Here is a 14727-nt window from a genome sequence, read left to right as displayed (position 1 = left end):
TATAAAAGATGGATGGGATGTAGAGAACAGCCAAAAAATTGAAATAAAGTGACGGCTTCATAGGAGTTGCTATTCCAGAAGAGGTCTCTTCACTGAGGTACCATTTTTTGCCATGTATAATATGCACCCATGTTTTTGGCCCTAACTTGCAGGAAAAAAATATTTTGTTTTAACTTGTTTAACTCAACTATTTATTTATATTTAAAAATAAAGCGGATGATCATATTCCGGAGTATTATTTTGCATACAGATATCATTATGCTTCCTAGAGTTACACTTTTAATGCATAAGCATACATAAAAGAATGAAAAACACTGCTATAGGTATGGAATTAGTACTACCCATCTGTAACATGCATTTTTATTTTTCCCTCAAAAATTTAGACAAAAACATGCATATTATACATGACAAAATACGATATATTAGTAAATATTTTGGTGCTTGGCATGCATCTATCCATCTGGAAAATGCAACTTTCTTAATGCTCATCAAGAGAAAACTCAAGACACAGTTTGCATGTACTTGACAAAAATAACAGAGCTCTCTTAGTGTCTTGAATATCACCTCCTGCTCTGTGACATAAACCATAGAGACAATGGGCATTTGAACACCCCAGAAGACATTAAACTCTTCAGTATCACAGCACTTTGCTGATTTGACATTGAAGAGCAGGACAAACTAGATGGTTCCATAACACACATGCATTCCAGAGGGACAGAGAGGAGTCCCGTGAGAATCCTGGATGGGGCTTTTGTCAACTAAACGGAGTTTCCGGGCCAGAAGCTCCATTTGAGTGGTTGAGTAGGAGCCATGTAGGAACACTGCCTCCTTTGTAAAGGACACCACGAAGATCTCCATCACTTGCTACTGTTGTTTGAGGGAGGCTGAATCTCCATCTTGGGATACCAGCGGCCATGAAACTTGAGCTGTGGTTTATCATGAACTAAGTGCTAAATAATTAATTTGCCATAGTTTTAGTTGTGTCCAGCAATACACTGTCATCGAGTAGAAGTGCTGAATGTAGATTAGTTCAGTTAGGCCTGAAGATCCAGGTCAATTCAGTAAGTGCATTATGCCCTCCATGTTATACTTACTTTTTCACAGTGCTCTTTTTCTATCTTAGCCTCTTTACTTAGCTCATATCAAGTCTCATATTACTAGTTGAGTATAGGTAAAAAAAAAGTCAAGCTTCTTTTCCTATTATTCTACATGATGCACTAACATTTATTACTATAGCACCGAGTTCAGTTAGGCATATCTCTTTAAGATGGTAAAATTCCCTGGCCAGGTAGCTCAGTTGGTTAGAGCATCCTCCGAATACACCAGGGTTGTGGGTTCAATCCCTGGTTAGGGTATATACAAGAATTAACCAATGAGTGCATACATAAGTGGAACAACAAAGCAATGTTTCTCTCTCTCTCTCTCTCTTTCTCTGTATCTCTCTCTCCAACATTTCTTTCTCTCTCTTTGTTCCTCCCTCCTTCCTGTCCTCTCTTCCTTCCTCTGTCTCTAAAATCAAGAAATAAATAATGGGGTTTTTTTTGGCCTTGGCTGGTGTAGCTCAGTGGATTGAGCACGGGCCTGTGAACCAAAGAATCGCAGTTCGATTCCCAGTCAGGGCACATGCCTGGGTTGCAGGCCAGTTCCCAGCAGGGGACACATGAGAGGCAACTATACATCGATATTTCTCTCTCTAACCCTTCCCTTCTAAAGATAAGTGAATGAAATTTTAAAAAAGAAATAAATAATGTTTTTTAAAAGATGATATAGAACACTCCCAATGAGAAAAACATTAAGCAAGGCATTTCCTTATCTCTGATCTAGAGACAAAAAATTGTCCAGGTAGTCTAGAATTAGAAAATGGTGGCAAGGGAATTTCATTTTATACTGGGAAATAATTTAATATATTTAAAACAGAAAGATATTTATACTTATTTATTTTAAATCCAGAGGAACTGAACTTTATCATGAACTTCTTTCTCTTTTTTACTTTTCTCCTAAGTTCCAGGCAGCAAAATAACTCATCAAAAAATAATTTATTTCCACATAATTACACCTATATTCCCTCCATCTTACCATAGTTCATTCTGTTGATTAATCCTAGCATTATATTTACATCTCGAAAACATGAATTTCTTGAGGAATACACAATTATTTTACTATATAGTCAGATATGAATAACTCTAAATTTAATTGCAGCTGAGTCATTAAGAAAAATTTTTATCACTTTACCAAACCTTTTTAATCTATCAGAGATATCAGCAATAAACACAAATTTCTCCATTCCTCTGAATTCAATCTTGACAAGATGTTCTCTGAACAAACATGCTATTGATTTTTGAAGGGAAAAACTAATCTTCATGTCTTTCATTTAATTCCTGGGTGGTACAACGTCCTGAGGTACTGTTATCTGACAGCTCAGAGAACTGGGTATTCTTGACGGGCAAAAGCACTACGGGCATTCTATCTCACTAGGATGTTCTTTCAGTCTAACAAGGGCCGGATTCTACATTTAGATGGTGAATGTTCAGTTCCTTCCTTGGAACATAATGTGGCATTCTACTAGGTAACAGAACAATTTTTTTCCCCTTTCCCCTTCATGTGCTTCAAACCTGATCTAACTACCCAGGGCTCTTTGAAGTCAAAGGAAGCTCTGAACCCAGAGAAACTCTGATGTCTGGGGCAGAGTCTCTCAAGATAAACGAGACAAACTGAAAAGAATGTTAGGAGAAAAAGAGAGCAGTATCTTGCGCCATGTCGACATCTTAGTGGTTGAGAGGATCTTGCCCAAATATCAAGTCATGACTGGTAGAAAAGAACAGACTAAATACACTATATGAAGGCGTTCATACATTTGAACTCTCTCTAGACCAGGAAGTGAAAGTTCATATAGCAGTGTAACGATTATTCTGTCTTGATGGGAGATGCCAACTCTGAGTCATGTAATTAAGAGTCATAAGGCATAAAACCTAACGTTGGACTTATCACTTGCTTTGGTCTTCTCATCCTGATAGGATATCAGAAAGATTAGTTTTGTTTACATTTTTGCCTTTAATGATCCTCAGTGCCAGGAATATTAATATTTGTGATGCTAGTGAATTGATCATATTATGATATATAAGTTAATTTAAATGTATTAAAATTAAATTGCTGCATACTAAGTTAAACACTTCTACTCCATTACTGCTTAATTCTGTGGTATCTCTGCAATGTTCCCATGCAAAGTAAGGAAATTCAAAAGCTAATATTTATACTTATAGCTAACAAACACAGGCTATATTTTTTCTATTGATCTATTGATGCCTGGAAAGAAAAAATCACAGAATATAATTTATTCTTATTTGGGGTACTTTATCAAGCTAGAATGGAATGAGTCATGAATTTATAACTAAAATATTAAATATGTAAACTATCTCACATTTGTATTAAATTTGCTTTCAAATATTAAAGAAGGTTTAAATCATTCTTAACACAGACATCCTTCACACATACCAAGCATAGCTTACTCACTCAAATGTGTTTACACAGCTGTAAACTCCCTAAATTAACCAGCAATCAAAAAAACTAAAAATACTGCTATTAGAATGAGAACATGAGATTTAACCTGCTAAAAAAAAAAATGACGAAGGACTTCCGTGATGTGAATTCAGATGGGATCAAGTTTATTGTTTTTTAAAAAATTCTGTTTTAATGTCTCTCTACACACAACATAGTTTTACAAATTCAGAGAAGGTATTGACCATCTCATCTATTTTTACCACTACTGTCCCTAAATTGCAAAATGCCAAGGAGGAAAATAATTACACACACAGAGAAATTTAATATTGTAACCTCCAGGTTGTTTCTACCCAGTTTGAAAGCCTTATTTTTTTCTATGGGAAATACTCGATGTAAAGCTACCTACCTGGGTTTTAATGGATCTATTATTGATCTTGCACAGATCACTTAGCCTGCATCTAACCAATGGAGGAGCAACAACGAACGTAGTGGGTCCCCAACTTTGCTGAACAATAGAATCACCTGAAGAGCTTTTTAGACATCCCATGTTGCCCCCTAGCCAGGGATCATCAGATTTACAAATACTCAGATGAGTCCAATGTGCAGCAAATTATGGAGCCACTAAATTAATTAATACTTTCACAGAGTTGCTTTTAAGATTTAAAAATGAAGGAGCTTTTATATTACATAGCACTTTACAAAGTGATATAAAATATTATCCACAAACTAAGTACACTGCTGTAAAAAAATAGTGTTTTGGAAAGTTGAATCTTCTGTTTGGATGTTAGTTCAGTAGCCATAAAGAAAGTATACATAAATAATCCATTTTAGTCTGTTTGCCAGAGCTGCAGAAAGTTTAAAGGTTGTGTTTTACTTTTATTTTAAGCTGGCTTCACCATCATTTTAACCTTACTCTTTTATTACCTTTTTACCTTCTTTATTAAAAATTAAGAAAAGAATGGTCTGTCTACTTTCCTTCAAAATATATCAAACATCATACTTTTAATATGTTTTTACAATAAACAGAAATAATTAGAACGAATGTGCAGCAAAGAAACCTTAGCTGTCTTAAAGAAAATAATTTGTCCAATGTCACTGAATTCAATGTTACTACCTATTGAAACAAATAGTGGTTATAAACAAAAAACTACGCCCTACAGACATTTTGTTCCAATATTCTGCCATAATGCTCTGCTTGGAAACAAATACCTATTCAGTAAACCTCTCTTGGCTAGATTTTTTCATTACCTGATGACATATACTATTTTCTCTGCTAAATTTTTAATCAGTATATCAGATTTGGCCAATTCATACACAGCACCTGTTTTGTATTAATACCATCAATTTATATAAGCTTTTATGTAATTAGACTTACCAAAAAATTTTGTAGTTTATATAGTTAGAGGACAAATAACATGTTACCTAATTAAAAAGCACTCTCTGTGCTTTGTTGTTAGTGGAGACAGTAATACATTCATTCCCAATAAAATCCTGAAATTAAATTCAGTTCATAAGCAGCCACAAGTGTAATCCACCTTCTAATAGTTATTCTGCCTGCAGATCTTTTACCTTGGTGGGCTTATTAGCATCCATACTCTCTTTGAATTTCTCCTGAACAGTTTCTGCAAGCTGACAGAGCAAGGCACCATTGTCCAATTTCTCCATAAATGTTTCTGCCGTAATCTCCTTCCCTGAAATAACAAAAAGAAGCATTAGAAAAGCTTAACCATTCCTCAACACAAATGCGACATTCATATCAACATAGTTGACATAGTTTTTACCATGAACACTTCCACACCAGGTGAGCGGCAGGTCTAGCACAGGAACTCACTGGAAGGAATTGTTTCTTTGGAACTTTATGCTTTCTGTGGGTAGCAAGAATCTCAACATTTTACATTTGATAATGTGGTTTCAACTGCATCAATGTTCTATTTCATCTTGAAAGTGACAACGTGATCCTCTGGGTGAAAGGGTCCTACCATTCAGCAATTGAGCAGCCAGTGAAACTCAAAGCACCAGCTTACCCATGATTACACACTTCGTGTCTGAGGCTTGTTCAGTTCTCATCCTCACTGACCCACTCCATTCCTCCAGCCTGCAAGCCAAGAGCATGAAGCAGAACTGGTATTGTGTGTTACGTCTGTGTCTTTGGTAAGAAGAACACCATTGCTCTGTTCCTTAATTTGAAATGGAGTCACAGTATATCAAAAATCAACCACTGTTGGCGAGTTTAATAGCATGGCCAGTGCTTACAGCCACATGCCCAAATTCCTTTGAATGTGTTTTCCTGATTAAGATAATAGAGGTAAACTCAATGCCATTGACAAATGCTCTGTAAGAAAACACTCCCTCTCTAACCATCCCCTTCCTGCCGCGGCCGTTGAACTGTGGAATTATCAGATTCAGAACTCTGCTTTTTTCTCTCCCTTCACGAGCGCTCACAACGTCCTCTGCTGCTCTTATGAACAAGATCCACAATTGTTCGTCCCTGACATTTAGCTGCTTACCCATTATTTCCCTTCTTTCTCATATGCTCCCAAAACATATTTTCACTCTTCTTTTTCTCTTTTACAACAGCTCTATTGAGATATAATTCACATACCCTAGAATTCATTCATTCAAAGTGAAAAATTCAATGGCTTTTAGTACACTGTAGTCACAGAGTTGTGCAATCAACACCTCAACCAACTTGCAAACAATTTTATAACACCCTAAGAAACCCTGTACCTTTGACTGTCACTCCTGATGGCCCCATTCCACCAGCCCCTCTAAAACCATTACTTATACATCCCCCCAAACTCATCCCCCCCAAAGCTCTCTCCTGCTCCTGGTTCTGTAATTCTCTAAGTTTCACAATATGTTTTCCCGTGTAATTTCCTGTAACTTATCAGTGACAAATCCTATAGATTCATGCTTCTACTGTTTTTTTTTTTAAAGATTTTACTTATTTATTTTTAGGCAGAGGGGAAGGGAAGGAGGAAAGGAGGGAGAGAAACAACAGTATGCGGGTGCCTCTCATGGCCCCTCACCTGGGGACTTGGCCTGCAACCCAGGCACGTGCCCTGACTATGAATCAAACCAGCGACCCTTTGGTTTACAGGCTGGCACTCAATCCTCTAAGCTACACCAGACAGGACACGTTTCTTATACCATAATCTTAATAAAAAAAAAATCCCTGATCTGATACCTAAACCTCTAGCAACAAGAGCAATGGCTATTCCTGTAATCTTCAATTTTTTTGTCCAATACATATCACACTCATTGCTAAAACTATTATTGCTAAATACCACCTTTATTGGGTCATTCTTCTTCTTTAGGAATAGTCCCGTATCTCCTTTTCAACTTAAAAGATGATATGTACCAACTTTAACCCAGTACCCAAACTTCTCCTTAAACTGGCTAATCTAACATCCTCACACCCCGCCCCCTGGTCCACACCCTGCCTTCACAGTTCCGTTAGCAGACCTTCCAGCTCCCACTGTCTCCCCTTTGTTCCTGGCCTAGCCGCTGCCTGCAGTGTCTTACCTTCTATCTGTCTGGCCAAGTGCCAGCTGTCCTTTAATCAGAAATCCAGAAAAAGATTCTCCCAGTGCACACTGATCTCTTTTCTGCTTGGTTATAATCATTGATATCACTCACTGGCATTACCAAACCGCTGTAGCTAGTAACATGTTTAGTATCAAGTTCTTGTCCCTTAATACCTTGTAAACCTCTGGAGGTGTATTTGTGTGTGTGTTTGCCTATGAAGGTAAGCATATGTTATTCACATAGTAGGCATCTCGTTAATGTGTTCAGAGAGCATGTGAATTAACAAATGAAGAAATAAACTACTGGACAAGCCTGCGAACCAGAGGATCGCAGTTGGATTCCAAGTCAGGGCACGTGCCTGGGGTGCAGTCCAGTTCCCAGCAGGGGACTCACGAGAGGCAACCATACATTGATATTTCTCTCCCTCTCTCCTTCCCCTCTAAATATAATCTAATATAATAAAAATTTTTTAAAAAGAAATAAACTACTGGAAAACTTTGAGGAAACATTAGGTATTATTTTTTTGTGAAAAGTGGTTAAGGCAAAATAAAATGAGGTATTTTTAAGTTTTATATTTAGACTCTCATCAGATTAACTTTTATCTTAAATGCATGAGCTCCATGGCAATTTAAGATCCATGAACAGTTAAACATAACCCAAAAGGAACAGCAGATAAACAACTGGTTTAAAGTTAAACACACAATACCTAGTATGTTTGGGTTTCAAGAAACATCTGTTTAAAAAAAAAACTTTTTTTCTGTTTTGGGCGAAGGGTAAGTAAAAAAAGAGAGAGAATTACTCTTCCTTTAATGTTCTTTCCCCCCCACTGGATAGTTCACATTTCAGCCCCCAGTTAGGATAATGACTTCTGCAGGTGGCAAAACATCACGAGCTCTCAGTTCTCCGCACAGACAAGGCCTGTTCAGGACCATTATTTCAACACTGTATGCAGCTCGACTCAGTTCAGGGATGAAGGTCATAGTCTCGAGATGCAAACAGCCAGCACAACCGAATCTGTATCACGCATTCACCATATTGGTGCGCGTTTTCTAACACATGAAAGTTATTTTGCAAACAAGAATAAAGAGTAAATATTAGGAATATTTTCAAAATTAACAATTAAATCTCAAGTTAAAAAGATAAACATTCAAAAATTGTTAAATATATATATATATATTAGTTTTAAGATTTTCCCCATTTGCATGTCTTCAGGTATTCTTATTTCATTAAGCTCCATGGCAATTTAAGATTCTAGTCATAATGTTAAGTGACAAGATAATTATAATATTTACAAGAATTTATAAATTGTGCCCTGGCTAGTGTAGCTCAGTGGATTGAGCATGGGCCTGCGAACCACACGATCATGAGTTCAATTCCCAGTCAGGGCACATGCCTGGGTTGCAGGCCCATTCCCAGCAGGGGACTCATGAGAGGCAACCATACATTAATGTTTCTTTCCTTTTCTCCTTCCCTTCCCCTCTAAAGATAAATAAATACAATATTTAAAAACAGAATTTATAAATTATAAAAAGAAAATGTCTTTCATTTGAAAGTTGTTATCAATTTCCCAAAAGGTATGATTTTTATTTTTATGCATTGTATCAGAAATTCTTTAGTTATCCTGATTTTCATGAACCCTTGAAGAAAGAATTTACACTGAACATCTGTATCTAATGAAAAATATATTAGGTGTCAACTTTCAATTCTGTATATTTTATAGCTCCAAAAGGTGGGATTTTTTTTTCTTGGCTAAAACAGGCACTGTTACATACTTTATAGTTGAAGTGTGCTGCTTCAAATGAAGGAAAAATGCAAGACGGAGAAATATTCTTAAAAACCTTCATGTGTAATGTATTTTCCATCCAAAGATTAAGAATCATAAAATACACATTTTAAATGTACTATATATATATAATTGTAAGAAATCAGGTAGAATCCTTGTATGGCATAATATATTATCTCATTCTTATTGCATTAATATTACCAAAAGTATAAAAAAAAAAACAGAACATAAAGGTAGCTGAATTGAACTAGGACATATCCATCGGAACAGGCTGTGAGGAGCTAATTACAATTTCTCAAGTAAGTTTGATACAAAGCGAAATATCTTTGTTAGGCAGAAGCAGATATTTATCTTTCGTTGCTGGTTTGAGACAGTAGCTTATAAATAACAGAAGCAGTGGGATTCTTGTAACATAGAATCATGTCTTCCCCAGCCCCATCTGTCCATGTTGGTATGTTTGGGGGAAGACAGGACAATGAACAGATCATTTAAATCTTCTTAAACACTGACCCACACTGGGTTGTGCAGACTATTGACCTGCGGGTTAACCTAAAATAGCCTAGTCTAGGGGTATTGTCTTCACTTCCTGAGTTTGTAATTGTAAGCTTTGATCTTCACACCACCACCAGTTCAGCCATGACTGACGACCTGCCAGTAGACACAGATTTTGGTTAAAAATTGTGGTTGGTCACTTCCTATTAAAATATTAGGGCACAATAATATGAAATAAACATCTGTTGGGTAACAAAAAATCAACACACATGCTCGTATACATCAGTGGATTCCTCCTGGAAACATATGTTTGCCATAATTTCCACTACGATTAAGTGTCAGCCTACAGTGTTTTAGAATAGAGCCACCATCAGAAAAAAAGAAGCACTTTTATCCTACACATTGCTGAGGAAGAATGTTTTCCTCCCAGTAGGTGTGTAGTACTAAACTCAGATTCCTAAAGACATGATAGCATTTAATAATGATATTTAACATTTGAGTTCTTACTGTGAGTTCTGAGTTTTGAGAGTCTTGAGTTCTTGCCCATGCCAGGCACTTTACATGTATTCATGTTTTTAATATGCTCACAAAACTATGATGTCGGGTGCTACCATTATACCCATTTTATAGTTGGAGAAACTGAGATGTTTCGATGAAGTAACTTGCCTAAAGTCATACAGTGAATCTGGCTCTTTAAACCATGATGGCTGGGTTTAGAATTTATATTCTTAGTTACCCTGCTTGACTACTTCATAAGTATCTGCTGAGTGTATAAATGACTATTTCCCATCACAATGCATTCTACCTAATTCAGTCCTCTTTTGTTCTGCAGAAACGCCACAGGAAGTCCTTCAGGCAAAAAGGAACACACAAAAACAGCGTAGAGCTGAAGATAATGATAGCAGTGCTGAAAAATGAATAGCAGTTCACCTTGGAAATTGGAGAATGCCTGAGAATGTCATCCAGGCATGTTCTGATAGGTGACCTGGTTTACTGCAGAAGAAAACGGGCATGCTTTATCTCCACAGGTGAACCAGATAGGATCGATCTCCATTTGCAACTCCACTGCACCTCTTAATCTCAGTATGTTTCTCTAATTAGAGAATTCATCTGCTATCTTGACTTGAATTACTCAAGTGTTTTGAGACTGAAATTTGAAGGCTATGAGGTAGGAAATGATTCCTTCTATCCAGAAACCTTAGATCATCATCCGTACCACAGTAATTCCCACTCTCTACCCCCTGTTTACATCAAGACGAGACAAAGCTGGTTCTGTTGGAAAAGGTGAGTAAAAAAATGGGCAGTAACTTTTCCGAAAGACATCAGTTTGTGAACATGAACTTGATTCTTTAAACTTTTGAAGTAGCAAAAGATACCACCTTTTCTAAGGAATTTTTACTGACTATCAAGAACACACAAGCTCAGCAGAATATGGATCTGGCAAAAGGGCTTTAAGAAAAAAGAAAAGAAAGCTGTTCAAAGTTTGGTAGACAGCACCAACTCTGATAAGTACATGGGTAATGTTGTAATGCTGAAAATAGGTTATTTTATATATAACTGATAAAGGAAAATTACTTATTGGTCATATTAAGCATATAACAACTGAATTTTTTTTTAATTTTTATTTATTTATCTTTAGAGGGTAAGGAGAGAGGGAGAGAAACATCAATGTATGGTTCCCTTTTCTGCGTCCCCTGCAGGGAGTTGGCCTGCAAGGAACCAGCCTACAACCCAGGCATGTGCCCTGACTGGGAATCGAACTGCGATCCTGTGGTTCGCAGGCCTGTGCTCAATCCACTGAGCTACACCAGCCAGGGCCTATAACAACTGAATTTTTTTAGTGGAAAGTCAGAGAAAGGAAAAGTCACCATGACATCAATTTTCTTAATGCATTTCTAAATGGAAGTAAGATCAATTAAGTAAAACTTGATTTGTAATAGATCTTATGATTCACTCAAAGTCCGAGCAGGTATTCAAACACATATGCCTGTAACTAAAGATCCACAATCTATAAGAACAATGTCAATTTCTTTGCTACTTAAATATAATATTTGTCCAAAAACATATTCCCATGTGATTTCACATAGGGTTGTTAAACAAATACTAATTAAAGATAAAGGTAAATCATAATTTTCAAATGATTAATGCACACAAGTGAAATAAACAATTTGAGAACATTTCAAAGCTAAGCCAATAACAATTTCAATAGTCCATCAATAATCATTAAATTTGTAGAATGTGCCTAATCTATTTAAACACTGGGTTTTTGCTATAATCTGGGACTGTTAATTTAAAAACATATTGTTTAGATAAGAAAGTGGTGGGAGGAAAATGAAGACAACTGTACTTGAATGACATAAAAAAAGGAAAACGTAAATAAAAAATGTTGTTTACTCAAAGGGATAATTAAGTTTTCCCCAAGATTTGTTCACATAATATTTGATGTTGGAACATGTCCTAAGGACACAGATCAATAACAAATGGGAAACAGCTAGTTCATGAACAAAAGTAACAAAACAGAAGGTCAAAAATAAAAATGGAATGTGTTTATTTAATGTACAATAGGGGATGATGGCCAAATGTCAATTTGATAGGGAAGAATGAAGGGAAATTCAGGATTCTCCCGCTGCCCTTTCCTTAATGTTGGTCATAAAACTGCTGCATGGTGCCAGCTATTGAAAAACATAATACATGTACTACAAAGGTATTTTCAGTTAGATCAGCTGATACTTCCAAAGATCTGTAAGTAGTCAGTAAATATTACATGATGTCCTTATGAATGACATCATTGGTGTGCAAGCCCATAAAGAAATCCCAACAATCATAACTACTTACTCATCTCAGCTAACTTCTCACAGCACAGCTATCATTTTATACTTCTATACGTAAATATTAGGTAGTCTAAAAACTTTCTACTGCTGCTCTAATTCTATGCATAAGACTCTAAAGGGGTATGTATTAGTGTTACTGATTAAGTTTCATATACCTGAAAATTACATTATATCTCCATATGTGACATGAATGCAAATATTGATCTATGAACCAATGAAATAATTTTCTTCTCCATCAATTAATTTTTATCCACCCAAAACTTCTAAATCCAAACTGAGTGTTCTTTAAGTAACTACATCTTTCGATTTCTTTTATATGAAAAAGCAGAAATATTTGAATTTAGACTATCATAACACTTCTCTTGAAAGACATAAAAAGAAAAATGTTACATTTTAATCAAGTATTACTAAAAAGAAGTAGTAAACCTTTCCACAAGTAAGGTCCACATCATAGTGGTAAAATCTAATTAAAAGATTTTATGTAGAATGTGAATTTTAACCTCACCCCCCCAAAATCAGATACTTTATACAAAGAGCATCCACTGTGGAACTATTTTCACAGATCTCTAACTTTCAAGTAGATACAAAGCAAGAATTGAAAGAGAGCTACCTAGTATAAATTCGAAAATATTTCTAAGGTGATAAAATGGCTGGCAACAAATAGTTTTAAAGTGTACTTTACTGACTTCATTTCTAAAATACATGAATTCTAAGTGTGCCTAAAATACGTAACAAAAATACCTTCCAACACAGCCATCCATTTTGTCTCCCCTCCGCATCACCATCCCAGTATGTAACATACTTTCTCACCTCTAAATATTTTGCCACTTTTAAATAATGTCAAGTTATTATTCTACTCTTAAGTTATCACAAGGATATTCACTTGAAATCTGTTATGTATCTACTCTTATGAATTTAAGTCAATACAAGGTGGTATTTTACAATATCTTGAAATTCTTTTAAGATTCTTTTTCTGAGGAAATCTCTCAAGCCATCATTTACATTTGTGTTGCCATCTGCTAGCATTAGAAAAATTAGTCTATTCTTTAAAAATTATTCATTTACGCAAATTATTTTCTCCTTGTTAATGCATATCGATAATCTCAAACTGGGTTTCAAGAGATGGATTTCTTGGAAACTGAGACTTTTGGAACTGGAAAGGACATTAGAGATCATCTACTCCAACCCCTTCATTTTATGGTTGAGGACACAGAGCCCAGAAAAGATAGCTGACTGGCTTTGGGCAAGTTTCCTACCGAGAGGCAGAGCCAGAACCAGAAGCCAGGTCTCCTGACGTTCTGTTAGGAGCCAGGTCTCCTGACTCTGATTCCAAGGATCTTTCCATTACACACACAGTGGCTCTCTATTCTTTGAGGTTGTCTTGGGCTGCTCACAGTGATCAAGCTGCTTTGTAAGTGATCACATTCACCAAATAAAATGCCTTTGATGACAAGTCATGGGACCTTGGAACGTCCCTGTATAATCAGGCTATCCTCTAATTAATCACCATATCCCCTCTCTAGAACCTCACAGTTCCTCACTGATCATACAATGAACTATAAAGTTCCTTAACACAGTCCTCTAAGCAGTGTACAATCTAGCACCTGCAAGTGTCATTAAACTCTCCTTTTGATCTGCACATTTGACACTAGCCTTCATTCAGCTCTTCCCAGGTACCAAACTCCTTTCTCTCTCAGCACATGCCATTTCCTCTGCCCAGGCTCTTCTCCCATGCTTCATCTGGCTAGAGATTAATCATTCTTCAGTCCTCCACTGAAACACACAAAAGACGCCCCCCCCCCGCCAAGTCCTGCAATCCTTTGCCTTATGACTATCTCGATTTTACATTCTTATTTCAACCTGTATCTTTTAGTGTTTATAATAAGCCCAATTAATGAATTATGTATTCGATTACTTATTTCATGTTTCATTATCAACATCTCTAAGAACACGCATTATGTCTACATTATGTCTATATGTCTAATCACCACCTACCCACCAGTACTTAACCTGTCACTGGAACACAAAAATACAATAGTTCATATTCACAACAGCTAGTTGATTACTATGCAACAAATCTTATTCTAAACTGTGATCGTCTCGTGCAAATTCCCAACGATCCTTTGAGGTAGGTACTAGTAGTTTACTTATGTTGCAGCTGAAAAAGTAGGGGCATAGTGCATTTAGGCACTTGCCCCGCATCACAGAGTGAGTCAGGGAGAGAATTGAGATCTGAATTCAAGCATCCTGATTCCAGTGTCCACATTTTTAAACTAATACTTTATATTTCTGCACACTCAAATATTTGTTCAATAAATAAACTTAACCACAAAGTCAAATTAAGAGTAGCACTGAACTATATAATTAAAATAGCAATAACTTATATAGTGATTACAAAATGTCAGGGCACTTTCTAAGTAGTGCATATAATCCCATTGCAACCCTACAAAGTAGGCTCTGCTATTACCACTGCTTCAAAGATGTGGAAACTGAGGCCCAGAAAGGTTAAGTAATTTGCCCGATTATCATGTTGCTAGTAAGTGGCAGTTCTGGGGTTCAAACACAGGCAGTCTCTATCAAGTCTGTCCTCTTATC

At 36.3% G+C, this 14727-nt stretch overlaps 1 protein-coding gene across 7 annotated transcripts in view; it reads right to left on the bottom strand.

Moving 5' to 3' along the window:
* Window positions 1–14727, bottom strand: part of GAS2 (growth arrest specific 2) — a 119875-nt gene that overhangs the window by 95328 nt on the left and 9820 nt on the right. For all 7 annotated transcript variants that reach the window (XM_037040399.1, XM_037040396.1, XM_037040397.1 and 4 more), the window contains exon 3: window positions 5068–5189. In XM_037040399.1, coding sequence (XP_036896294.1) covers window positions 5068–5189 — 122 coding nt within the window. The remainder of the gene's footprint in view (window positions 1–5067; window positions 5190–14727) is intronic.

The sequence above is a fragment of the Sturnira hondurensis genome, unplaced genomic scaffold, assembly GCF_014824575.4.
Source record: "Sturnira hondurensis isolate 20B ecotype Veracruz unplaced genomic scaffold, ASM1482457v3 Scaffold0002638, whole genome shotgun sequence".
NCBI lineage: Eukaryota > Metazoa > Chordata > Mammalia > Chiroptera > Phyllostomidae > Sturnira > Sturnira hondurensis.
The sequence above is the reverse complement of the archived record's forward strand: the minus strand, read 5'-3'. Positions and strand labels throughout refer to the sequence as shown.